General features: G+C 44.6%; 2 protein-coding genes and 1 long non-coding RNA gene across 4 annotated transcripts in view; 1 reads left to right on the top strand and 2 right to left on the bottom strand.

The window, feature by feature from the left end:
• CEBPD (CCAAT enhancer binding protein delta) lies at positions 1–1,797 on the bottom strand. Its single transcript, XM_083451681.1, has one exon. The coding sequence runs from the start codon at positions 1,523–1,525 to the stop codon at positions 566–568; it is 960 nt and encodes a 319-aa protein (XP_083307807.1). The 5' UTR covers positions 1,526–1,797; the 3' UTR covers positions 1–565.
• A 607-nt stretch (positions 1,798–2,404) lies between these two features.
• On the top strand, positions 2,405–23,573 carry LOC310682537. Of its 2 annotated transcripts, XR_014513956.1 has the most exons (5): positions 2,405–5,945; positions 14,728–14,788; positions 20,670–20,719; positions 21,524–21,730; positions 23,411–23,573. It is a non-coding gene; the product is annotated as an uncharacterized lncRNA (long non-coding RNA). The 2 variants fall into 2 exon arrangements; XR_014513957.1 differs by lacking the exons at positions 2,405–5,945; positions 14,728–14,788 and adding an exon at positions 20,493–20,581.
• PRKDC (protein kinase, DNA-activated, catalytic subunit) overlaps positions 9,595–27,746 on the bottom strand; it is an 81,940-nt gene continuing 63,788 nt past the window's right edge. The window contains exons 73-86 of the mRNA XM_083450857.1: positions 26,776–26,936; positions 26,105–26,316; positions 24,677–24,764; positions 24,339–24,482; positions 23,457–23,655; positions 21,942–22,009; positions 21,467–21,687; positions 20,468–20,560; positions 18,719–18,811; positions 17,640–17,711; positions 17,097–17,298; positions 14,036–14,224; positions 11,935–12,074; positions 9,595–11,031 (exon numbers count right to left, since the gene is read on the bottom strand). Of these exons, the coding sequence (XP_083306983.1) occupies positions 10,827–11,031; positions 11,935–12,074; positions 14,036–14,224; positions 17,097–17,298; positions 17,640–17,711; positions 18,719–18,811; positions 20,468–20,560; positions 21,467–21,687; positions 21,942–22,009; positions 23,457–23,655; positions 24,339–24,482; positions 24,677–24,764; positions 26,105–26,316; positions 26,776–26,936 (2,087 nt within the window). The 3' untranslated portion in view covers positions 9,595–10,826. The remainder of the gene's footprint in view (positions 11,032–11,934; positions 12,075–14,035; positions 14,225–17,096; positions 17,299–17,639; positions 17,712–18,718; positions 18,812–20,467; positions 20,561–21,466; positions 21,688–21,941; positions 22,010–23,456; positions 23,656–24,338; positions 24,483–24,676; positions 24,765–26,104; positions 26,317–26,775; positions 26,937–27,746) is intronic.

Below are 27,746 nucleotides of genomic sequence, written 5' to 3'. Positions count from 1 at the left end.
TAAAATTCAAAAGTTTTTTTTTATTTTTAGAAATGCTGTAAAAATTTATATAAAAGTTTTGAGCATGCTCAGTCTGTTTCCCCCCTCTTGCTGTTTACAATAAAAAGTATTTGCAAATCATGTGCTTCTTACAAAGTACCGTAGCTGCATCCGTATAAGATAGATGTAGAAAAACGAAAACTATCATTACAAAAATAATTTAGGAAGATAAAAGGAGACATTTAGCTTTTTCTTTCACCCTTTTTTTTGGCAAGTTTTGTGGTTAAAAGACCCAAGCTTAGCCCATATTCGAAGAAAGAAACGTGAAAGGCAACACATTTTCACGAGGCGTTTCTTTCCGGCCTTGTAGCTTAGGCTGCATCTTCCTCAGCAGGGAAGAAGTCCGGAGAGGGGAAAGGCGCCCTTTGGCCCAGTCCGGGGCGCCGCCGCAGGCCTCTCCTCCCCGCAGCCCCCTCCCTCCCGCGCAGCCCCCGCTGCAGTCCTGTGCGGCTCGCTCTGAGGTATTCTGAAGAAGTTCAAAGTCTGTGGCAGAGCCAGCCCGGGGGGCGGCTCCCTCTGCAGCCGGTTACCGGCAGTCCGTGGCCGCGGCCGCCTGCAGGAAAGGGTTGCTGGGCAGCTGCTTGAAGAAGTGCCTGAGGCTGGTGAGGTCCCTGGTGAGCTGCTCGCACTTCTTGTGCAGCCGCTCGTTCTCGGCCGACAGCTCCACCACCTTCTGCTGCATCTCCTGGTTGCGGCGCTTGGCCTTGTCGCGGCTCTTGCGCACGGCGATGTTGTTGCGCTCCCGCCGCTGACGGTACTCCGGGCTGAACCTGTCCACGCACTTCTTGGCGGCGCGCTCTTTGCCGCCGCCCGACGACGACGACCCGGACGAGCGGCTGCTGTAGCTGGACGGCGAGGCGCTGCCCGGAGGCTCCGGGGAGGTGGGCGGCGTGGGCTGCCCGCTCAGGTTGACGATGGTCTGGGCGCAGGTGGCGATCTGAGAGGGCAGCAGCGAGCCCGAGCTCGACGCCTCGTCGCCCCAGTCGGGCTCCTGCTTGACGGCGCCGCGCAGCGGGCCCGGCGGGACGCTGGCGTGCAGCAGGCTGGCCAAGGCGCCGCCCGCGGGCGCGTGCTGAGCCGGAGGAGGAGGCGGCGGCGGCAGGTAGTCCCCGTAGGCGCCGCTGCTTCCTCCGCGCTCGCTGCCCTTGTGGTTGCTGTTGAAGAGGTCGGCGAACAGCTCGTCGTTGCACAGCTCCAAGTTGGGCACGGCCGCCATCGAGTCGATGTAGGAGCTAAAGTCGATGGCGCTCTCGTCCTCGTACATGGCCGGCGCGGCGGCGCTCAGCTCGGCCAGGTCGCGGCTGCCTCCGCCGCCGCCGGGCGCTGCTGACGAGACCTCCTCGGCGCTGGCGCTCATGCCGCCCGCTTTGCACGAAGGACTCAGCGCGCCGCCCGCCTTGGCGTCGTAGAAATTGGCGGGCTCCAGGGAGGACCAGCTCCTGTAGCACGACAGCGAGTCCAGGCAGTCCAGGGTGGCGGCGCTCATGGAGGGCCCGGGGGCCGCGAGGTGAGTGAGCAGCGGGCGGAGAGCCCCTTTTCTCCCCGCTCGCAGGTGGAGGCGGCGCGCGCGTGTGTGAGCGGCGGCGCACCTGGCAGGGCGTGGACTTTGCCTCAGAGTCAGGCACCTTGCTTTCGGCCTCCCCCGCCCGTCGGCTCCTCTTTGGGACGCTGCTTCACGCCGGACTTCGCCTCCTGTCCGGAGCTGCACGTGTGCGTGTGGGGCAGGGTGAACCTGGCAGCGAGGTGCCGCCTCGGCCCTTTATAGAGGAACCTCGGGCCCCACCTCCTGGCCCTTGTGACTGCGGGAGGGTGTTGCTGGAGAAGCCCCGCGGGGCGGGAAGGGAGGGCGGGGAGAGCCCTGCGCGCTCTCGGGCCTCGCTGCCAAGGGGGCGGCGGGAGCGGCAGCAGCCGCAGCCGTCAGGGATTGGTCTGGGCGGGATGTGCTCTCCTTCTCTCCCCCCCCCCCCGCCTTGCCACCTTTGATCCGGAGGGCAGCGACCGGGGACTGCCGTTTCCTCCTCCCGCCCACTCCCCCCCCCACTGCCGTACATCGAGGGCGCCCCCTGGAGGGAGGAAAGGCCCGAACCCACTCGAGTTGGTGTCCTGCCGCGTCTGGGGAGCCGCGAGCAGCGACAGTATCGTCTCTCCGGCCCAGGGGCTTTGAAGCGGATTCCCTCCCCAGCTCAAATTCCTCAAGCCCTCCGCGCAGGAGAAAGTGGGGCGACACGCCGTCCTACCAGGTGTAGCGAGGGCAGTTGGAGCAGGGACATCTGGGGCGCACGAAGCTTAAGCCCCCGCACCCCAAGTTGCACGGGGCAGCACTTTCCGCTGGGAGCCGTGGTGGGATTTCCCATAATGTGCAGCGGGGGGGGGGGAGGGTTGGGATGGCGCAGGAGCCCTCCTGGCTTATTTCCTGGGTGCTCTCCCCATTTTGTTTTCTTTTCTGTGCTTGCGTCCGGATTTGTAGGAATGGATCTGTTCCTAACAACCGCTCGCCTCCCCCCATTGCTTTTGGGTTAGGCAGCGCAGCTACTGATGTCAGTGAGACGTCAAGAGAACCGACGGCAGCGTTTGAGAGAAGGGGAGCCCTGGGGTTTTGCTTCTGGCAGCCACATGTGGTTGCAGCTATTCCCGTTGGCGACTTCGCCTGACTTTGCCTCCCTTCCTGGAATCGTCGTAGATCGTTGCGACTCGCTGAAGGCCAGTTGAACCCAGAAGTGACATTTGAACCCAGGCCTTGGATGTTAGTTTAGCAAGGCAGGCTAGAGGCACATTTATAATAACGTCAGAAGGGTCGGGGGTACGCTGATTAGAATAGCAGGAGGTGCCTTGAAAAGATCCCGAAAGTCAGCTTATCTTGCGTTTACCAACGTTGCCCTTAAAGCTGGATATCTGAGTCCATCGGAATTTTTTAAAAGTTAACTTCCCTTGCTATAGACTTGAGTGACATTTTACTCCCATTTCAGTGCAAGAAAAAATGGCCAAAATATGGACTGGCCTCCTCGTCAGCCCTTGACGTAAAACTGTTCCATCTTTTAAAAACACAAAGTAATTGGACACAAAGTAATATTTCTCTTTTGCTTTGCCATGCCAGTTTCCCCCTCTGTAGCTGCTTTTATGTTTACTTGCCACAGAAAATACCCGCTGGTTTATCTCCTTAGTATAACCGTCAAAGCTTTGCCCCCTTGTGGCTGAATATCGCAATAATACTGTACAGTTGTAATATTCTGGATGATAAAAATATGTGCAAACTGCAGGTAACAACAGGTGATTCTGTTTCCATATGACCATTAGAAATAGGCATGCATGAAGTAGAGGACAAAGAAATCATAAATTTAATGCTGAAAATGAACATCAGAAAGGGAGGAATATCTATAAAAACATTTAGTAAGCTTTTCCACAATTATTCCTCCAAGGAGGAAACATTTAAGGCCAAAAATAGCACAGACTGAAGTTTAAGTAGGAGGTATTTTTCAGGTAAAGTACCACAAATTATTTAGAGAATCACAACAACAAAGCATATTGAGCTTAGCACAGTTGGTTTATTAAAAAATGCAAGCTTCACAGCACTTTTTCCTTGTATGTTTTTTTTAGAGCAAGTTGACAGCTATTGCAAACAAATGAAAATGTTCAGCAACAAAACTCTAAAGTTGCACTGCAAGTCTCACAGCTTGCCTTGGGACACTTAATGACAACCTAGTATACTAACAGTGCAACTAACAATTTATTTATGAATATGGGTAAACAACAACAACAAGTGAGCCTAGTGGCAACTGGTAAAATGTCTCAGTTAAGGGCAAGGATTAAAAAAATCCAGGCTACCTACCTACCTAGCAGGTAACCACTGATGAATAAAATCCTTGGTTTGGCATCTTGCACTTGGGCATCCACAGAGCTCAGCCTCCTGTTTAGCTCCTAGAAAAACCTCACAGGTTCTCCACTTCTCCTTCTGCTTAAGGGTATGATCCATAGGGAAATAATTTGGTGGCATTCAGGAGAGATGTGCATTCAACTGCCAGTGTGACGTAGAAGGTGCTTGGTATTTTGCTGAAATCTGTCCAATCAGTTATTCCCTCTCCTTGAGGGATACTGAGAATTGCAGTTTTATGAGACAGGTTGGGACTCTCCGGCAGATGTGTCTCAGCACCCTCACTAAGGTACAAGTCCCAGTTTTCTTAATACTGTACCATGTCAATGTCATTCACGAAATGTGAGTTTAAAATGTAGATGGGTTCTCATTCACTGGGTCAGCAAAGGGTTGTAGATAAGAGCACATGCTTTGCATTCAAAAGGTTATAGGTTCCATCCCTGGCATCTCCAGTCTGGGCTGGGAATGGCTGCTAGGCAGTACTGTCTAGCCCATACTGGGCACCATGGATGAACAGTCTGACTTGGTATAAGGCAGCTTTCCATGTTCCTCCTAGGCTTTCAGTTACATCAGAAAACTACATTTATGTATTTGTTCTTTTTTTAAAAAAATAATTAAATATTTATAACATACTAATAATAGTGGGACTAGGGCAGCACAACCAGTGAAATCTGCAGAGAAAAAACAAAATTCATTGGCCCTTATCCAGCAGAGGCTGAGCTATCTATAGGAAATAGGTTTCTGGATGTGGATGCTTTCTGCCACATGTGCAGAAGGCTGCTGTAAGGTAAGGTGCTTGTATAGGGTTTAAAAAAATTTTTTTTTTATAGAGAGATTTTAATGGATGACAAAGGTACATATGTCTCTGTTTTCAGTTCATAAAGTCCTTTCTGCAGGTCAGTTACATTTGCTGTAAGCCACTGCTATCATTGTGAAGTGCAGGGGAGGTGAGTAGGAGTGAGATGTGAGAGAAATAAGTGGGGTAATGATGGTTTATGTGTGGAGATTTGTGTCAGCGTCATGTGGTTAGTTAGTTTATTCATTTATTTGTTTTTGTTGGTGTGAGATAAAGGAGATCCCAATGCCTGGTTGGCTGCATTTCATTGATTGTTGCAAGTTTTGGTTGCGTGCATGGGGGGTGGGTCGTTGGGTCAGGTTAGCCCAGGCATCCCCAACCTACGGACCTCCAGATGTTTTGGCCTACAGCTACCATGATCCCTAGCTAACAGGACCAGTGGTCAGGGATTATGGGAATTGTAGTCCAAAACATCTAGAGGGCCGAAGGTTGGGGATGCCTGGGTTAGCCATATCAATTCATTTGCTGTTGGGGAGTTTAGGTTGTGGTCCTGAAGGGAAGCCATACCAGGGTGAAGGCATCCTCTTTTGTTTGTCCCAGTGTTAATTTCAATATGTTGCTTAGCTTTTCTAAGAGGCCTGACCATCATTCAAGGCACCTGAGGGTGCCACGGCACACTGGTTGAAAACCACTGGTTTAGACCATTGGGTAGGGCTTATTTCATATCCTATCTCATTCTCTCATTGGTCTTTATTGTGAGCGGCCATGGACTACTATTTTGTAATCCCCCTGCTGTGTTCCTCAGTTATTAGGAGGAGTTTTTCAAAGGCAGTCAGGCCTAGTGGCTGCTGCTTTTATTGCTGGATTATTTAAGCAGGTGTGTAGTTGGTTGTGAGTCAGCCAGGATATTTGAGTGTCTCTGTCATGGGCCAGGAGTCAGCTTTGCCTGCTGAACAGCAGCCCGAAGGGGGAGTGACTCCACCTGCAACTGATCAGCCATCAAGGACTCAGAGGAGAAAGCTGATGAGAACCAGCTGGCTTCAGGCTTCTTAAGCAGAGCTTCCAGCAGCAGTCAGGTGCTGGTAACTATGCTTGTAGTTTCTGGCCCTACCTTGTTGCTTCCTGCTTCTGTTGACCCTTGACCATCCGATTCCCTAAGCCCCTGGACCGCTTGACCACATGGATTACTGTTTGCCTGACCCTAGGACTGGACCTGACTTTGGCTACCAACTCTGCCTCCAGGTAAGTACACCTCAGAGACTCTTCTGGTTGGCTGGCCTCCCACTCCCCTTAGCTCTGCTCATTGTTGCTCAGCACGAGACTACAATAGTCTCCTAGTTTGTTTAATATTTCCTGTGTTGGTTTGTCATTTTGTAGATGTCTTGTTATGCAGTGTAGGCCTTTGGTGTGCCATGTTTTTATTTGGAAGCTTTGGGCTGTGTGGTAGAATATTGGGTGGTGAGCCAGGGGGGTTCATGGGGATGGGGTAGTTTTCCTACTTTTTCTTTCCTGTGTGAACCTGTTTAGTGTTGTGGGGATTCTCCTTAATTTGTGGGAGGAATGGGTACACTGTGGGAATTGTATCCATCTCCATATGCACCTATTGTTTTGTTTCATCTACTAGGTTGTATGGGATTGTGTGGCACACTTGGTTGGTGATGTAATACAGTTCTATGTTGGGAATTCATCCTCCTGCTGAGGAGAGGAGATGCAGGTATTTGGGTATTATTCATGGCTTGTTGTGTGAGATCAATGAATGTAGCTTTTTTCTGCCATTTACGGAGTTGGGTTGGGGAAATTCACATTGGGAGAGTTTGGAATAGGTAGGTTACTTTTGGTTGCGTTATAAAATTTGATCATGGGTATTCTGAGAGGGTGAAGTTGGCTTTATTCCATTTCTTCAAGTCTTTGTTAATTTCCCCCATATGGAGTTGTAGTTGTGGAGGTACAGTTAGGGGTACAAATAATCAAGAACTTTAACTATCTGGATTTGGTGCAGCAAGGTTGTGTTTTTTGTGTGTGGTGTCAGTGAATTCTTTTTGGATATGAGGGATCATAGTGTTGAAACACATGTCATCAGATTTTGTAAAGTTCACCTGTAGGCCCGACGCCATTGTGAATGTGTTGAGTTCTTTGGTCAAGGTGGCTGTTTATGGGGTCTGGTGTTGTGACCATTAGGTTGTCTGCGAAGAGCCCTGGTTTATAGGTTTTGCCTTTTATTTCTACTCCCTTGATGTTGGGGGTGGGGGATGCTTGTGTAGTTGAAAATTCCCTTGCCAGCTCAGAAATCTGCAGGTGCTACAGTAGCTACCATAGCCACAGTTTTGGGGGAGTGCAGAGGAAAGACAAGGTAGGGCTGAGTTTGGAAACATCAAACTGATCATCAGCTTGGTACAACTCTCATGGCTCACTGGTTTAGGATTGTGGAGGGCCTAATAATCAGTATGTAAGAGTAACATAAGGGATGCGGGTGGCGCTGTGGGTAAAACCTCAGGGCCTAGGGCTTACCGATCGCATGGTCGGCGGTTCGAATCCCCGCGGCGGGGTGAGCTCCCGTCTTTTGGTCCCAGCTCCTGCCCACCTAGCAGTTCGAAAACACCCTTCAGTGCAAGTAGATAAATAGGTACCGCTTTATAGCGGGAAGGTAAACGGCGTTCCATGTGCTGCACTGGCTCGCCAGGGCAGTTTCGTCACGCTGGCCACGTGACCCGGAAGTGTCTCTGGACAGCGCTGGCCCCCGGCCTCTAGAGTGAGATGGGCGCACAACCCTAGAGTCAGACACGACTGGCCCGTACGGGCAGGGGTACCTTTACCTTTACTTTAAGAGTAACATATCTATTGCTGGTCATGAAAATGTTCCCCCACCCTATCAATCTACTATCTCATTATGAGTATTAGTTTCATTTTGGTTGTTATTGGAACTTCATGTTTCTGCTAATGTTGCTGCAGCCACTTAATACCAAAGCTTTGGTCTGACTGTCTTTGTGAGCACTAAAGAGTATCCAGTATCCTCACTGGAAAGGCCCCAAAGGTTTGTCACTTTACATAGCAGTAGAGATGAAATAGTGGAGTGTATGTTAGCAGCAGAGAATGTTTAGCTAGGTAGGTAGTTAAACTTTAATCATTTGCTCTGCCTGGAAAATGCATTGTCCTGTTAGAAAGGAGTGTGATTAATACTGGCTTGACATGCAGCAAATGTTATTTTTTGCTGTCTTCAAAGAACTGACCAACTGTATGAAGTAACAATGCAAGACAATAATAATGAAAATAGATTAAATTCTAACAGAATAAACTGCCAATTTGCACTGGGTCTTTTATTCTCCAGAACATCACTCTGATATATGTTGCCTTGTGTGGACATAATTCCACTGTTCCCTTTTTGAGGAGAGTTTGCAAATAGTCAGAACCATTGCTTGGCCATGGAGGCAGAAACATTGACAGAAAGGGCCCATTAAGGTAGCCTGAGCCATGGTCCTAGTGACTAACATTTCAGCATGGTTTTGCTGCATTTAAAGCTACCCCGAGCTCCACCTGTTTGGATCCTGCACGCACGGATCTCCCGACCGCCCTCCCTCTAATGTCATGCATTCAACACCTGACCTTGCTATGGACCTCGGTTGGTCGCCTGTTGAAGGGTTCTGGTAGGAATTTTTTCCACTTGGCAGATTGGCTAAAGCCACTTGGTTTTTCACATACCTCGTTAGGTTTGGCGGTTAGGCATTGGAAAGTATGTTGTGTGTTGGAGGGGAGGTGGTGGCCATCACCTACCCCTCCCCTTGAAGGGTATTCCATTAAAGGAATCTGACTGTGTGGTTCCTGTCCGATGCCCAGGTGGTGGGGTGACTCCTAGGGGAAGGTTTCCAGTTTATTTGCACCAGCAACCTCCCCCTACAGATTGTTAACCCATGTGTGACTTCCTGCAGAGGCCTTTTTTAGCCCATTAACCTAAAATACTTGTGTCCATGTCTCTTATTTCACCATAAAGCAGGGGTGGGGCCTTGACTAGATTTCCCCTAACCTTGCAGATTTGGCCCTTGTGTGTGGATGGTGCTGTTTTGGCTGCTTAACCACTAGCACTCAAGAGAATGAGTTTGAAATTTGTATAGAGCATGATAGGCAGTGCTGGGGAGGCTGGAACCGGGAGCAACCTAGTAATACTGAGCAGGGGAGGCAAAGGGTGGGGGAACTAAACTGTAGCCTTGGACATTTAAACCTTTTGACAACCAGATCTTCCACCTTTGAAATCTTAATTATTGCTGGCTATGTCATTTCCACCAGACTGCCTGATTGAAAACGCTGCTATGCATACATGACTATCAATTAAGGACTTGGTTAAATTATAAACTTGGAACTTTGACCTGTAAGCTTGGAGGGTAAAGTGCTCTGTAAGATGAGGGAATGAACAAAAGGATATCTGAGGCAGATATCTGATTTGTGAGTGGTTGCATCTTATCACATACTTCTGTGTTATCAAATTGTATTTGCAATAATGCATTTATTTTACTTTATAAGAATTTTTAGTCCACCCTTAACCATGCAATCCCAGTAAATCATATAGTACAGGGTTGTCCAATAGGTCATTCTGGTCCCCTAAAAAAAGCTCAAGAACTTTTACCTGAACTACTCCCAAATGGGACTTTCCTCCCTAAAAAAAGCCCAACAAAAAGGGGTAGGTCACTGCCAGTTTTTTATTCCGTGAGTAGATCGCAGTCTCTTGGGAGTTGGATGCCCCTGGTATAGTACAATAAAACCATAACGGTTAAATCAGACAGATGTGCTGATTCCATCTTCTACTCCTAAAGGCCTGTGCAAAAAGGTGTCTTGCTCAGACTCTGAAATGCACATAATGACACAGACATGCAAGCACACTTGTTTGAAGTCATATTGAAAACACTTTCCAATCTTGACACTTTTATTGATAACAAATATATAAAAGGTGAACCGTTCTATTATTGTGGAGATTTCTCTGTAAGCGGAGAGACTTTTTTTAAAAAGTGGCTTTAGGACATATCTAATTAATGTATTCTAAACTGTTTTTGCATTCTTATGTTTTTAAAATACAAAATGAAGCTACAGAAGTATCAGCACCATTACATTTTTTGAAATGAAGGTAATTTAAATAGGTTTGTCAAATAATGCCCATTCATTCAAAATATTGCACTAATCACAGAATATTTGTTTCAAGGTTTTCACTCTGCTTTTCCTTTGCTAATAAACTATTGAAGAAAACCTCAGTGCAAAACCAAGTAAATGTATATCTTATAAGAGAGAACTGTTTTTTAGCTGTGCTTCACAATGTACAGGAAGTCACGGGAGAGTAAAGAGAAGACTTATTCTAAAATAACTTGAGTAATATTTTACCAACATGCCTCAGTATCAAATATTCCTTGATCTTCCAAAAGCAAAATTTGCCCCTATCCAAGTTAGGGAGCAACAGAAGTTGTAATTCAAAAATACCTTTAAGAGCGGTGGTACTATTTTGTCATTTTCTCCTTTCAGCTTGCCTGCTTCATTATTAGAATTACAGGCAAGTTGGCAACAGAAAGAAAACATCTTCAGGAGATATCGAATTTGTTGCTAGTTCTTTATTGCCTAAGGACAACTGGCATGACTACTGCTGCTTATTTGGGGAATCACATACTCAAATGTCAGCTTAAGGTTAGCTGTTATAGAACCACACATCTGGTGCAGACAAAGATGCACTAATTAACACAAATAATTGTGCAAGTCGCCTACTTACATCAATAGCAAATCACTAGAGAACGTAAGATTGTGATTCTGCCTATAGCAAAGTCACAACTTTGATTTTTCTTTTGGCTTTTCCTAAGTTTTGGGGAGGCAGTGTTTTGTTTTGTTTTCCTTCATTAGCAACAGCAATTAAATGTGTAATTACTGAGCTGTAAACATAATGATTTACGTTTCCCTAGTTTAATACCTCAAACAATATGACATTAACAAATTGTCAGCATATATCATTGAAATTCTTCTGCTACGTCACAACTTCGACTCATGTGCATTAAATACCATCTTCTTTGTTACACAGTTAGATCAGTCTTCACTTCCAAGATAAACTGAAATATTCTGGTAATCTTAGCAGACAGGCACTGATGAGGATTCAGTTTTTCACATCCAGGACTCCCATCCTTCCCAAACTCTGCCAAGGACATTTGGATCTCTGGCTTGGTCTATAAGGCACTTCACCTGTGCTTCTTCTGATAGTCCATCCTCTGGTTCTCTGGCTCGTATGTTATATTCTTTACTTCCTCGTGCCACAGAAACATAATCCCTGTAGGCAGCTGATTTCTCATGGCCCAGCCGTAATTCATCACTTTAAAAAATGATATTAAATCACTGATATTAAAATCAAGCAGTGTACCCAAGTTTCCCTATTCAGATGCTATACCGTATTGGCCTGACTATAAGCCTCACTCCTCCCCCAAATTCCAACCATGAAAAGTTAAAGTGTGGCTTAAATTCGCGACCTTACAATAATTGGCTTTTATGATATCGCTGCTGTAACAGACATATGGTAAAATGGAACGGGTGTGAGTGTTTGTGGAATTTTAAGGGAGTGGCTTTTACAGTGGTACTTTGGGTTACAAACCCAGAAGTAGTACCTCGGCTTAAGAACTTTGCCCCAAGATGAGAACAGAAATCACCCGGTGGCAGTGGGAGGCCCCATTAACTAAAGTGGAACCTCAGGTTAAGATCAGTTTCAGGTTAAGAACGGACCTCCGAAACGAATTAAGTACGTAACCAGAGGTCCCACTTTATTTGTGTATTGTCTTTTCCCCCCTTGAATTTTAAAGGTGTGGCTTGTATTCGGGCCAATATGGTATTTTTCTCTCTTTAGCTCAAGAGCTGTAGGCACAGGTAAGCTTTTCCCTTACTCAGTATTTCTTCTTCAACTTTTGGTTTATTTGTTAAAAAAAGAAACAAGAAATCCTGGCTGCCGCCAGCCCTGCCTTCAGACAATGGGGCTGCAGCATTGACCCTGCTTTTGAAGTATGCTTTATTTTTAATTGTTAAAAATGTGAGCTTCCTTTCTGCAAATGCATCAAGGTGCTCAACTTCCAATTTTACCTAGATAATTACTGCAGGTCCCCAGCAATTACTCATTTTTGTTTCTATTCAGTCACACACTTTATGAGTTCTGTGCTTGCACACAGCCTCATTTAGGAAAGCAAATCGACACGCTGAAGATTTCAAAGCACTTGAGAGCAACATATACCTGGTAATCACTGCTGGATTAGCACCTGCTAATTTTCGTCTTGCAAAATTTACTTTTTGAATGGGGTACCAATTAATCTCCTCTGTATTTATTTCCTTAGTCCATGTGCCTCCTTTTTTCAACTGCTTCAATTCAAAATTCTGGAAAGAAATGGCACATATCCAATCATGAAAAACAATACTGCAGTCTTCACAGTATACATCACAGCATAAGGCATGATATTAAGTACAAGGCATGACAGACATGCCTGATATTTAGATATTTGAGGGGGCGTGAATATGGTAAAAATGATAGGAAAATGGCATTATGGTTACTTTAGTATTGCTTAGATTTTCAATACAGAAAGTGCACACTTTTCTAATAACTGACTGGAAGAGTAATGACGTAAAGATAACTATAGTAGTCAATCTTATTTTAAAATGCTGTTTTAAGATCCTTCAAAGGACTGTCAGGCAATTCCTCCCTTCTGAAGCCCTTCTGATTGTTCACAGTGGGAACCCTGCAGTGTGTGCCCTTGCCATGCTGCTATGGTAGGTCCTGGTTGTATGGGAGTAGTCCTTATGGGTGGCTCCTTCCCATGTTAGCTTTCTTCCAGATTATGGTAAAGGTGATGCTGCTGTCAAAAGGAACTGTGGGTGAGTGCCTGGATTTCTTACTTTATCAGGCTGGTATGGAATGAGTACTTCATGAGTTCCAGCAGTGCTAAGGTGGCATTGGAAGGCTGCACACTCTTGAATGAAGAGTTTTCTAAAAAAGACTAATGAGCTACAAACCACTGTATTTTTCACTCTATAGGACACACTTTTTCCCCTTCAAAAATTAAGGGGAAATGTGTGTGCATCCTATGGAGTGAATGCAGGCTCCTTGGCTTCAGCGATAGCAATGCGAAGCCTCCGAAGTGCAGAGGGAGCGCTCCCTCCACACTCTGAGGCTTCGTGTTGCTTTCGCTGAAGCCTGGAGAGCGAGAGGGGTACACCGACCCCTCTCGCTCTCCAGGCTTCAGGGATGGCCGTCTGAAGCCTTCAGAGCGCAGCACAAATTCCCGCTGTGCTCCACAGGCTTCAGGTTCCTTTTGCTGAAGCCGGGAGAGCAAGACTCTCCTGGCTTCAGCAAAAGGAACCCGGAGCCTGCAGAGCACAGCGGGAACTCGCACTGCGCTCTGAAGGCTTCAGGGATCTTTGAGGCTGGCGGTGGGGGAAAGCAGCGCTTCCCCCCGCCAGCCCCAAAGAGCAGGTCGAAAGGAACCCGAAGCCTCCGGAGCCCAGCGGGAACTCCCGCTGGGCTCCGGAGGCTTCAGGTGAACGCACCTTGTTTTAGAGAGGGAGAACAAGAAAAAAAAACTCCCCCTCTCTGCGCAGCGCCCCTTCAGCGAAGCAGCAGGAGAAATGGAAGGGGCTCTGAGCAGAGAGGGGGAGTTTTTTTCTTGTTCTCCCCCTCTAAAACAAGGTGTGTCCTATGGTCGGGTGTATCCTATAGAGCGAAAAATACGGTACTTTGTGTAACGAATCGTTTAAAAACGTGAGTTTTCACCCAACCTTTTGGCTAATACTTAAGCATGTAATTGTCCCCCCTGACCTACCAAGCAATAGACTGTGCAATAGACTGTGGGGCATTCTTCGTTAAATTCTGTCTCTGTTGATCAACAACTCACTTCTCAAACCATCCCTACCTCTTCTAAGCCAGATCTTTCTTCCTCCCCCCATTATCCAACTCCTAACCCCACTTTCCTCCCTCCCTAAATCCCTTCTCTCATGAATGGTATTCCCACCCATAATTTCTTTCCTCTCTTTCCCATCTCAATCCTCCTGGCATATGCACTGTTTGTGGCAAGCCTTCCCTGCCACAAACACAACAATGCGACTATATCACTGTGTACCAAATAGGAAGTTTTACAAGTCACTCTTTTCCTTACAGCAGAGGTAGCCAATGTTGCCGGACTCTAGTTCCCATCAGCCCCAGCTAGCATGGCCTGTAGCCAAGAATGATGGGAGTCCAACTATGTCTGGTGGTCAACACAATGGCTACCCCCTACCTTACAGCATTCACGTAACCATTCCTCTTCACTTTGTTTAGACAAACCGGGATGAAAAGAAGAACCTACTTTCCAATCTAAGGAAGGCTCCTTCACAAACACATCCATAGTATTAATGAGAAAATCTTGATCTGCACGGTAGGCTCTTAAGGAATGCACCATCACATTGTAAAGAAGACCCAATTCCTTCATGGGCAACATCAAATTAATGAACTGGCGAGTCAAACGGAAAGGCATCAACTCTGGCACTGGCAGAAACTGCATACAAGAAAAAATAAAAGTTTATGTATTATTTATGAATTTTTCAACCACTAACAATTGCTCTTTTCCTTCATACACCAGGGTTCATAATTCTTTCATACAGGTCATTTATGGAGAGGCAGAATTCAGTATAATATTTAAGGGAAATTGCTTTCAATGAAACCAGCATATGTTTATCTTGCCTTTTCTTCAGGGAGCTTACAGCAGCTTTCAGCTTGCCATCTCTGTTTTTGGCCCATGTAAATCTTTCTCTCCTTTCTGCCTTTTTACTCAACAATTTAAGGTGATCCACTCTGTAGCCACCATGAATTGGAGACCCAGATCCTCACCATCTTGGTTTTACTAATACTGTATTATAGTGATAGAGGTGGTTTTGCTTGTTTTTTGTTTTAAAAAGATTGTCATGCTTCAACATGGGGGGGGGGGGAGTTAGGGCCATTAACTTCAGTGGGTCTTCCTTGGATAAAACTTAGTTGAATACCATGTTTTGATTTTTCCAGGCTTCTGCTATGACAACAAGCTCCTGTTTAAAATGGCTGGACTATTCCCTGAATGTTCCAGGTGAGTATGCATACTTTTAAAATATTACACTGAAGAAAAAGACAATTCAAACCTATCCTCATCAGTGATAATAAGGTCACTTCATCCACATACAGTAAAAGTGGGACTGGGTTTTGGTTAATTGGGGGGGGCATGTGATTTTGTTTTTTGGATGTGCTATGGAAGATCTGATAAAAATAAAGAGGAAAGGGGCAGAACACATCCTTGTTTTACATCTTTCGTGTTAGGGATATCTGAGGAGAGGTAACCTTTGATACTGAGTTTTATTTGGCAGATGTTACAATAAAATTCTGTATTAAGATCAACAAACTTGAAATTAATGTATAATTTTAGTGAACTATATATTTATAATATCTACATTAGATGAAGGGATATTGAAAAACAAAACATTGAGTCAGCTGTAAAGAAAATCTGCTCCCCCAAGTTCTATGAGTTAAATACAACCAATAACAGGATCACTTACTGTATTGTTCGCTCTATAGGACACACATTTTCCCCTCCAAAAATTAAGGGGAAATGTGTGTGCATCCCATGGAGCGAATGCAGGCTCCTTGGCTTCAGCTAAGCCTCCGAAGCCTGCGCTCCGGAGGCTTCGCGTTGCTTTCGCTGAAGCCAGGAGATTCCGGTCTTTGAGGTTGGCAATGGGGGAAAGCAGCACTTCTCCCCAGCGCCAGCCCCACAAGCTGGGTCGAAACGCCCGCAGGAGCTGCGCGCTCTTTAAAGGGTGTGCGGCTTCTGTGGGCATTTCTATGAGGTGGGGGAATTCCCCCACCTCGTAGAAACGCCCGCAGGACCCACGCAGCCTTTAAAGAGTGCACCGCTCTTGGGGGCTTTTCCCCAAGGAGGGAGAAGGGACCGACTGGCCATGTTAGTCCCTTCTCCCTCCTGGTCGAAAAGCCCGCAGGAGTTGCGTACAGGGGGGGGGGGAATAGCAGGGAGAAGGTCTCGGAGCTGGGGGGGGGGAAATCATATTTCTTTCCTTGATTTCCCTTTCTGAAAACTAGGTGCGCCCTATAAAGCGAAAAATACGGTATATATCAGAACTAGTACCGTATTTTTCGCTCTATAGGACGCACCCGACCATAGGAGGGGGAGAACAGGAAAAAAATATTCTCCCCCTCTCTGCTCAGCGCCCCTTCAGTGAAGCGGCAGGAGAAACGGAGCCCCTTCCATTTCTCCTCCCGCTTCGCTGAAGGGGCACTGTGCAGCGCCTCTCCAGCAAAGCAAAGCCTGGAGAGCAAGAGGGATTGGTGTGCACTCTCCCACTCTCCAGGCTTCAGGTGGCTATCTGTGAGCCTTCTGAGCACAGCGAGAACTCCCGCTGCTCTCCGAAGGCTTGCGGATAGCTGCCTGAAACCCCTGGAGTGCAGTGCGAACTGCTGCTGCGCTCTGGGGGTTTCAGGCAGCCTTGCCTCCGCTCCCGGACCTGGGGGCGGGGGCAGCCCGAGCTTCCCCCATCCCCAGCCCCCAGAACAGGTTGGGGAGTGGCGGTCCCTTCTCCCTCCTGGGGAAAAGCCTGCAAGAGCCACGCGAAGCTTGTGTGCGGCTCTTGGGGGCTTTTACTGCCTGCCTCCCCCCTGCATTCGCTCCATAGGACGCACAGACTTTTCCCCTTAGTTTTTAAGAGGGGAAAAATGTGTCCTATGGAGCGAAAAATATGGTAGTTCCAACCCAACACAGTGCATTTATGTTAGCCCAACTAAATGTTTTCCCCTTAGCCTTTGTTAAGGGCAGATATTTAAACATCCCTAGAAATGATAGACATTGCGGATGTAGAACATATTCTTTTCTACTGTCCACTGTACAACCAGTACGGTTGTACTTAAACTATCCAAAAAGAGGGAAAATACATATTTAACATCATGGCACAATGAAAATATCAGATTCTACCTGTCTGATATTAACCTGGAGGTGCAAGGGTGGCTGAGTTTCTGTCAACAGTAACTCTTAGAGTGATGAATAGCATGATTTAACAGGAAGACACTCAAGAAGTTCTATTACTATATATCTTCTGTGGCTGCTTCTTTGTATATATTTTTAAAATTTTGCATAGGGATGTTTTAAGATGGTCTATATCTGTAATGCCTAATAAAGACTTTGAAGAAAATGAGAAAGTGTCATTAAGTAGTGTGCAAGGTTCAAAAAGTGGGGCGGGGGGGGGACAGATCCTGCTCCACCTGACTAACAAGCAAAATAAACAAATATCCCAAAGAGGAAGCAAGAGCGATTCTGAGTCTTTACAGTCCCCCTGACCTATTAGCATTCCATTCAATTTAATATTCAAAAAAAAACAGTTTGAAAAGAATACCTGTGTGGCAGAACCAAACGCATGTCCAAAGTCTATTCCCACCATGCCACCTGTCTCCATGCTGATCATGAAGTTGGATAAGTGTCTGTCTCCAATACCAAGAATCCAGTGGCTGACGCACATCAACGCATGGGAGCTGGCGAAATGGGATCGCAGAGATAGCAAGGCCTCCGGTGTTGTACTCATCTTAACAAAGGCCCTCCTTAAGAAAAGCAATATATTTATACATATTAAGATTGGCTTCGGCTGTTTCTAAGAAGGGGAAACATTGTGAATTCAGAACAAAGAGCTGCCCATCTTCCTCACTGTTCCACCCACATGCTAATAAATCGGAAACTGGAGAAGGGGCTAGATGATTATCAGTGTGGTACAGGCAGAAGTTTGAAGGGCCCAAGGTGTTTTGTTTTGTTTTTAATAGGAATTGCGGGCCAGCAGCCTGCATGTGGAAAAATGAAGCCATATGAGGATTACTGGCAGCAACCCTTCATTCAGCAACATTAATCCTCGGTACTATTTTGAAACCCATATTACACAAGAACACACCTTAACAGGTCTTCAGGAACACGGTTCTCTCGGCGATGGAAAGACATCACTGTTTCTTTACGATCAGCTCTCCTAGAAGTGAGCAAAGCAATGACAATTATAACCACATAATTAGAAAATGGGAATCAAGCAGAGACAACTGTTCCCCCCTTAGGTTGAATTGAACATTTTGGACCGGCCATATGCTATCTTATATTCCCAAGCAGAGATGGTGGGCACGGCATGGTAGCAGCAGACCTGGCAGAGCTGCTTGTCCACCTGCTTTGGTGGGTTCCACAACCTCTAGAGTAGGTTGGGTGGAGGGAGATTGCAGAAATGAATTTCCTGTTTGTGCAAGCCGATATGTTATGCAAGCAGGATAGCACCATTTGATATTGCCCTTTAGCGTTGGTGCCCTGAGAAATGTTTTCTGTAAGAACTGGCTTCTTCAAGCCAATGCAGGAATGGGGAAGGGGGGCACCAGTATATGCATGCAATCACTGCAGAATATTTTTTTTAAAAAAGGAAGAAGTGGGTTTGTAACTCCCAGTTTTTCTGTGGACATGAGTCAGTAGCCAGCAGCACAATCAGAATCTCTCTGCCACACATTAGTAAGGGAAGAAACTTAATGATCACCATAATTTCGAATTTCTATACCACCCTTATCCAAGGAACATAGGGTGGGGTTACAATATAAAAGCACAAAAATACAAAACTTTGTGACAAACAAAAACAAAATAATCCGCCCACACACAGTTTAAAAGGCCATGGATTGTTTAGTTGGCCAAAGGGCCTGGGGGAAGAAGAAGAATGTTTTTGCCTGGTAGCTAAAGATATGTAACAAAGGTGTCAGGCAACCCTCCCTGGGGAGAGCATTCCACAAGCAGGAGCCACTGCAGAAAAGGCTAGCTCTAGTGTTGCCACCCTCCAGACCTCTTGTGCAGGAGGCAAATGAAGAAGGGCCTCACATGATCATAGAATTGCAAAGTTGGAAGTGACACCACCCACCCCTAACTTGGACAGCTGTTGAAGGATAGCATGGTTGATGATATCACAAGCCACTGAGAGATAAATGGGTAACAATTATTTCTAAGACTCACTTGTACATGTATGTGTAGCGTGCAACAGGGCTTGTATTCTTCTCTGCCATCTTGGACAGCCAGTCAGTATAATCGGCACGAGGACCCTTGTAGCTGAATAAAAAGGGGGGAAAGCAAGTAATTTACTTCTATATTACCTGAAAGGAACACCACAAGCATTGGGGTACTGTGCTGTTAAAGAGCAATTAATGAATTAAACCGTTTCTGAGAGTGCACTTAGGGAGATGCTGTTTTCCAAGCATCATTGAAGAGCGAGCTCCTAGGAAGTTCTGAGTCTACTATATTTTGTCCTAAATGTTTGTTTATAGCAAATTTCTATTTCAATAGGCACACTAGTATTACACAAGTTCCTGACTTGCAGAACACATTCGTGACCACATTAAGCAAGCTTTGTCATTTCCTTCTGTCTTCTTCCAAGTAACATACAGCTACTACAGCTTTATGAACCGATTCTTCAGCATTGAACACACTGGAAAGTTCTTCCTCAGTGAAAAACACTCCAAATGAGGCACAATACATTTAAAGCACTGTTAATTCAATTCATTCCATAACTACCTCCTTAAAAGTGTAAACTTGTAAAGAATAACTTATAATTTGCTTCACTAGCTAAGAAATAGTTTCTGAATATTAGTACTTTCTACATGATTGTTATGTTTATCAGTATTCTCTTTGAATACTGAGTGGTATTTAACTCACGTACTCAGAGCAGACTCACTGAAATATAATGGAACTAACTTAACTATGCTCCTTAATTTCAACACAGTGGTACTTTGGTTTATGAACTTAATCTGTTCCAGAAGTACATTCTTAAACCAAAACATTCTTAAACTGCTTTCCCATACCAGCAGGGGACTCAATTTTACAAATGAAACACACTCAACAGGAAGCGAAACATGTTCTGCTTCCAAGGCAAAGTTCACTTCTAGAATCTAGTGTTCACACAAAGATAAACTTTCATCTTCTCCCATTCTTACTGCTATTGCGCTATCTAGAGCTAAGCTGTGGTTTGTCTCACTCTCAACAAACCATGATCTGTAAAAACCAAAGCTTGTCCTTGATTTGACAGCTCATGATTTGTTTGGAGAAGACAAACCACAAGCCTGGGTGCACACATAATGTTAAGCCAAACCATGGTTTAGTTCTGGAGCAGCATAGCAACAGCAGGACAGAGGAAGAATAAAACAGCCACAATTCCCCCTCTGAAGTCACTGCCTGTCACTACACTTACTGGTTTGCTTTCAACATCATAGGGTTTGCTCATGTGAGTACAAGTTGGTCCTAAGATCAGAACAGGCTTTGGATATGGTTTGTGGTCACAATGGCAAGTTAAGAGTTGTGGCTCTCCAGATTCTCCTTATTCTCCATCACAGGAATTATAATCCATTTCCATTGATTTCAATGCTGAACATGCATTTATACTACTCTCCATTCTGACTGAAGTTCACTTCCTAATTCAAACTAACATTTAAAAAAACCCTTTGCTTGTAAAAAGCAATCTGTTGATAAGAAAATGATGAAGAAGCCATGGGTGATACATGCTGTTTGTTTAAAGAAGGAGACAGAAAATGTAGGTCAGAGGTGAAGTGTCACCCGTTAAACAAATAGCTGCCAATTATTAATCTAAGATAGGAAGTACTTTGACTTCTGATGATTAATGCCAATTGTTCCTATGGATATTGTCACAATTCTTCAGCTATCTCCAAAGAATGCCATTAACATCCAAGAAACAGATTTATGCACCTTCATTACCTGTTATAATCGTTTTTTTCCTGTTCAGACATGTTCTTCAGAAGGAACTCCTTTAAAGTGCAGGTATTCTCAAGCCACTCAATCAGCCCTAGTCTGAAAGAAAATATAGCCAAGGTAACAACAAACACAGAAAATTGTTATTTAATAAAGGGGTAAAAATGTAGAGGATGCAAACTAGTGGACACTTTTCTTTTGTTTTTAGCTTCACTACTTAAAGTGTATTAAAATGTAATTCACACAAGAATTAAAAAGGTAAGCAAGAGTTTGGGGGGAAAATCTGCTTCACTCAAGCAAGTTATATGCATCCATTTGTAAAGCGGTATAAAGCACCAGCTAAACATTATGATAGGCATCTAATGCTGCTTCTTCCTTTATTGCTCCGATGCATGGATTTACCTGGTTGTTACTGTTTCTCTATAGATAAATCTTCCCTATGTTCTGACCATAGGTTCAGACAAACCATGCATAGGAAACAGTCAAGGAAGATGGTTGGGTAGTGCAAAGATGCACAGCCTGCTCTTCGGGATATCTCACACGTTTAAAATTATGAGTTCACGGGAAGACACAGAAAACTTTGCAGTTAAACAAGCAACACAGAAAAATTTTGCCGAAAAATTGCCAGTTTGCAATTACTGGTGAGCAATCCTACAAAAGATGTTCCAAGGTTCTCCTTATATGGTGGGCCTGCTGTAAAGACATTTCTCCTCCTAATTCATGCAACAAAGACTGGAGCACATACACAGTGGTACCTCGGGTTAAGTACTTAATTCGTTCCGGAGGTCCGTACTTAACCTGAAACTGTTCTTAACCTGAAGCACCACTTTAGCTAATGGGGCCTCCAGCTGCTGCCGCGCCGCCAGAGCACGATTTCAGTTCTCATCCTGAAGCAAAGTTCTTAACCCGAAGCACTATTTCTGGGTTAGCAGAGTCTGTAACCTGAAGTGTATGTAACCCGAGGTACCACTGTACTATACGTGAAGGAGGTCAGGAAGCGCCTACCTGGTAGTCATTGGTATAACTTGGTAAGTTTTTAATTTCATGTTTCTTTGGCTGCAGGCAGCATCTCTTGAAAGGATGGTGTTCATAACATCAAAGAGCTGCTCAATGCGCTGGTCTTGCCGGAGATCCTCTCCTCCCTTCACAAGAAAGGGATATTCCCGCTCATCGCTACCTCTGATAATTATACGCTTTGGTTTCCGGATGGACTCCATAACTTTTATCTTGGACAAAATGGGGTGGGGAAAGGTTTTCACTCAAGAAAGGGTGAGAAAACATTGCAATATATAACTTACGTTATAGGAGAAAGTCCATCTGCATCTCTGCAGTGTGAGAATGCAGAAAAAAGTTACTATAGATATAAAATTTCACCACATGTGGGTGATATCTGTTTATATGCACGATGCACACTTACTAATATATCTTTACCTTTCAATAGACACATGAAAAAAATATGCACATTAATATAGTAACATACCCTCTCATCAAATCCAGAAATTTGTGCATGATATTCTGGCAATGGTTTTCCTTTACCGTCATATTGACCTGAATAAATAAAATGTAATGCTTTAATTGAGCTTTCAAACATTTATGCGATTAACAGTGCATTCCTAGCCTACTGATCCAGTGGATGGAGGGGAAAGTGCCCCTTTACCCCTGAGAGGGGGGAAAATCAGCTGCAGAGAGTTCCATGGGTGTAAAGCTGGTGGTGTTTTTGACATCTGCATCCTGTAGAATGGGGCATTCTGGAGCCAGGTTACAGGAAGTCTTGGATGCAAGGCCCCTTTAAGAGGCCCCAGGCTGTGGTAGGCATGGTTAATTCGCCCCCCCCCCCACTGGTTCCAACTGAGGGAAGGATTAAGAAAAGCAAAAATCTGTCCCTTGACCTCCTGTTCTGGTCAGCATGCCCTCCACCCTATCCACAATTGCTGAGTAAGGTAGAAACATTATACTGGCAGAAAATTCCTGTGGCTAAGAGACTCTTCTCATGATCTTGTTTGTGCTGGGTGTGATCCCAACATTATTCTAACAATCCTGATCATGACAGCAAAACTGCCCTCAAAATAAGTTGCTGGTTATCAGCCCTGCTAACCATGTCAGACTCAGAGGAGGCAGGACAAAGACTGGTTTCAGGGAACAACCCCCAGCTCAGTTTCCTTTCTTTTAGAAAAGACTGTGGCTGCTAAGGATACATGGTGGCACTTGGTCCTGAACAGTGGCAAATAAGGAGCAAAAGTGTCTCGCACAGGAGCCCACATATTCTGTGCTTCAGACGTGTCACCAGCAAGACATATTAACTTTGTGGCTCTTAGATCCACTACAGGTTTTAAAATAAATTCCAACCACAATCATTCATTGCAATTGGTACTGTATTTTTCGCTCTATAGGACACACTTTCCCCCCTCCAAAAATTAAGGGGAAATGTGTGTGCGTCCTATGGAGTGAATGCAGGCTCCTTGGCTTCAGTGATAGCAACGCGAAGCCTCCGAAGTGCAGAGGGAGCGCTCCCTCCACGCTTCGGAGGCTTTGCATTGCTCCAGGCTTCAGGGATAGACTCCCCTGGCTTCAGCGAAAGGAACATGAAGCCTCCGGAGCGCAGCGGGAACTCGCACTGCGCTCCGGAGGCTTCGGGTTCCTTTTGCTGAAGCCAGGAGAGCAAGACTCTCCTGGCTTCAGCAGAGAGAGAGCGCTGCGCAGCGCCCCTTCTGCGAAGCGGTATATATTTATTTTAACGTGAGCTATTAGATTTTGGTAATACATTTGGGCGGAACTCCTAAATAAATGTTACATCCTGCAAAAGTTGCTTAGAAGAAGTCATAATGGTCAGAAAGTATCTGACAAAGAATAAAATTTTATCTGCTTGTAAGAATAGATAGTCACTCTGTAGGTCTTAACTATGCAGCGTATTAAACGAAAATGAAATTTAATAACCATTATTTCATTTAGCAATGGAAGAATATTCTCCAGATTACCAACTGAAACCATAGCTTACCAGGAACTTCCAGCTCAGTCCTCAAGAATTCTGGTTTGAAGTCACTCATCCAAGTTGAGCACTCCTTCAGATTTCCAGGTTCTTTCTGACTCATCTTTGATAAAAGATCCTTCACAATATTGTCGAAGTCCCTGAGTGTCATATTTAGCAGCTTGGAACCTCCTTTTCCAAAGTGTTCATCAAATTCCTTCCCAAATTTCTGAATTTAATCACACGATAATTTTTTACTCTTGTTAGCAGACGAAGTACTTAAACTAGTTTATCACTTGATATAGCTGAATGAGGAGGAAATACTACTTGGTGAAATGCCAGAACTTATTAAATTTCTCTTGCACCCTATCACAGGCAGGTGCTTGACATACTCCTATGCAATGCCTATAACGTAGCAGCCAGCTACTAGTATCTCAAATTGGTAGAACCACAATTCTTACTAAGCTCTGGTCAGCACTGACTAACATATGCCTCAGCTGTTCCTATGGATAAACCCAGAAAACCTACAGAAGTTGTGAATGCAGATGAAGGACAACTCCTCTTCACTCAGTAGTACCAGTTACGACTCTGTGGTAAAATAAAAGTACCAGTGGCTATACTTGGGCTAGAACTGGAAATCATATTCTGATCTTATGAACCACAGATTGTACTCCTTTAGAACTGTTTTAATTCTTACTAATGTTCCATGACACAAAGGGTCAAGGACTGTGGTGGTAAATAATACACTTACGGTAACTACAACATCCATTTCTGAAGCCTATACAGATGTGCAAGGCATGTTCGGGGCCATAATAAAATGCAATTATTTAATTCAGGTTTTCCATATTATATTTTAACTTTCCTGCTATACATGTAAAACATTCAACCAAAGGTGCTATATTTAATACATGCCTGAATGAACTTCTTTCTGTACAACCCGAGACCTGGAGCCTGTAAATTTCCCAGATTCTGGAACATTCCATCATACAACTCCTGGATCTTATTTTTACTCTTCTTAGTTTTCCCCAGCTCATTTCTAACATCTTCAGTCCAATCCTGTAAATCCAGAATAACACCACTTTACTATGTCTCGCATCCAACCAAAGGACAAACGTTAAAACATAGCAGCTACTAATGGAAACCGGGCTGCTTCGATAATTATTCAGGTGTGCCCTCAACACTCAAAAAGCACATGCATGCATTTAAACATCACACATCCCCTCAGAGTATGAAGAATTCAGTCATTGTACCTTGAAGAGCATTGCAGGGTTGGACAGCTGCTCGAGGGCATGGACAAAACCTTGCACCACTCCTCCTCTGTCCAATTTGTTCTTCAACCTATAAAGAATAAATCACAAAGGGAAGAGGAAATATAACCACAGAAGCATTCTCTTCTGCTTTGTGGATAGATAATATAGCTCAATTCCTCTATAAAACACCAAAGAAGCTTTCTTAAACTGCAATACTAAAACAGAATATTTATCACTTACTGGTGAGTGTGCTTGAGGTATTTAGGTAAAAAGGACCCCTCCAGTCGCAAACGACTCTGGGGTTGCGGTGCTCATCTCGCTTTACTGGCTGAGGGAGCCGACGTTTGTCTGCAGACAGTTTTTCTGGGTCATGTGGCCAGAATGACTAAGCCGCTTCTGGAGAAACCAGAGCAGCACACAGAAACGCCATTTACCTTCCCGCCAGAGCGGTAACTATTTCTCTACTTGCACTTTGGCGTGCTTTCGAACTGCTCCGTTGGCAGGAACTGGGACCAAACAACAGGAGCTCACCCCATCATAGGGATTCGAACTGCGGACCTTCCGATCGGCAAGCCCTAGGCTCAGTGGTTTAGACCACAGCGCCACCTGCGTCCTTCCTGGTAATTTAGGTAAAAATGGGTTAAATGTCCCCCACCCCCCCGGCCTAGGCAGTGAGGATATGTGATCCAGACTTTTATTGGCTAGGCAAGGTTCCTCCCCATTTCCATCGTGCTGCTCAGCAGTAGAGAAGCAAAAGCAAGCATCTTCCTCTGAGCAAGCATGAAACAAAACATGTGAATCTAATTTACAGATTCCTGCAATAACTTAGAACAGCTCTGTCGGCAAATTAGGTGGGGCTGGGTGCCTCCTGCACAAGCACCAGAAGTAAGCTTCACAATAAGTGACCAAGTGGTATCTACTGACAGAAAACATACCAACTGGTGGAATAGGGGCAGGAAGCAATTTATAGCAATTCCTGCTCTGCCTTGCCACCTATCCCTCTCAAAATTTGCTCTATAGGGTGGAGGGATTCTCCAGAACATATTGGAGGTAGTGGGGGGCTGCAGGGGAAAAGAGGCATTGCTGAAAATTGCCTCCCTCTACCATTCCACAGTCGGAGGCTTTCTCTCAGTAGAAAGCAAGCATTGGACACTACCCAACAGAAGAGGAGGAAAATAAAAACAGTTGTTACTTTTAATTTTGCTGAGAAGTATGTTACAAAATTGGAACTCTTTAACAGCTAAGGAAGTGCAGAAAAGGGAAACGCCTATATTTCTTAAGATACAATGCCTACCTCCAACGCTTCAATTTAAAATGTACTATACTGTAAACTTGTGACTGATGTATGTGCTTTTTGGAATGTATAATTTCTTGTTACCAGCAATAAAGATTATTTGCTTCCAAAAATGTATCACTCAACATCCTCACCTTGCTACAAACTCCTTATTCCTATGGCCCACGACAGTTTCCTGGAAAGAGAAGCTCTCACTGCTGATCATGAAAGGATACACTAAGGCCTGTGGGTAGTTGTTGGCAATTTCTTCCACTGCATGTTGTACGGCAATTGCTTCCTCCTTGTCAAGCATCGCCATCAACTGGCTGATCCAGCCAATGAACTGCCAACAGGGTACTGAGGAAATCTGTTTAAAAAACATGTAATGTATGTGAAGGTGGCGAAAAGCAAACAATACACATTTCTTCTACCCATCTCAGCTGAGCCAACAGAATAAAATGCAGCATTTACCCTCTTGTAACTTTCGTCTGGTAGTGCGCATGGGTGATATCAAAATTGCATCAAGTTTTGACTTTGCTAAAGCACATTACAGCACATTTCCAAGAACGTTAACACAGAAATAAACAAGAATTCTTAACTAAACTGGGAATAAAAAAAGTAAATCTTGTGTTCAGCTGCTAAAGAAGTTTTACACTTCCTTACACTAAACTGCATTTGCACCATTTTACTGCCCACTCACCCAGTTTGGAGAGACCCTTTCAACGCTCTTTGCAATCCCTTCTTATTTTTACTACCCTGAATAATTTTGTGTCATATCAAAACCAACCTTATATTTCTGTTTGCCCACAGGGAAGGGAAGGCTCACCTCTTGTGCCATGAGGCCCAAAGTCTCTGTTGGGTACTTTTCTACAATTTGCAACAGCCTGGGAAATTTCAACCTGGCTTCTTCAGAATTCAGTTTTAGAGCTTTGATGACTTTCTCCACCACAATGGCTGGAAATGCCTGCAAATCCACAGCATTTATATCTGACAAGGCACAAGAAGACAAACAGAAAGCCATAGTTTGCAAAGTTCAATGAAAAACTGTATTTCAATGAAGTACCTTGTCAAATCCTATATATTTAAAAACAACAGCTAACTCTGTTTGGCCTCTTTCAGACATTTAGTCTGTGATAATGCAGCTCACTGCTCTAAGCATTTTGCATATGTGGGTATTATAACATTCTCTCCATGAGACAATAACCTCGGGACTCATCAATATTGACGGTTGGCCAGAATGAAGTTTACAAAACTGATGGTTTGGGGGCATCTAGCACTTTGGAGCACAGTATATGCTAAATCCATTTCTTTAATTGTAACCTGTTGTTTTTGTAACCATCTCAGGACTCAATTGGCAGTATCACATTGTTGTTTCTTAAATAACTATTTTATCAGTTTTTACTTGTTTTAGTTGTATTGTTGTATACCACTATGGTTTTTATAATGTTTAGTGGTTTATAAATATTCCAAATAAATTTTTTTATATAAGATTGAATAGCATGTGAATGAATGAATCTTTATTTGCATCAGCCATCGGCCATAGCAATAAAACAACAATATGATATACAAAGAACAGAAATAAAAAGTCAATTATATAAAATACATTTTAGGGTTTTGAATAAGTAGTCAAATAGTAGATCTTATTCTAATTGCCCCAGCATCAAAACCTTGCAAACTTTGCTATCACCTGCTCATCTTGATCTGCCAAGAGAAAGGACACTGTGGCAGTGGCTGGGCGACCCGGAATGGACAATAAAAGAGGGGTGATAACCTCATTCCTCAAGTCTTTATAAAGAG

Source organism: Podarcis tiliguerta (assembly GCF_965153285.1).
Source record: "Podarcis tiliguerta genome assembly, chromosome: 7".
NCBI lineage: Eukaryota > Metazoa > Chordata > Lepidosauria > Squamata > Lacertidae > Podarcis > Podarcis tiliguerta.
The sequence above is the reverse complement of the archived record's forward strand: the minus strand, read 5'-3'. Positions and strand labels throughout refer to the sequence as shown.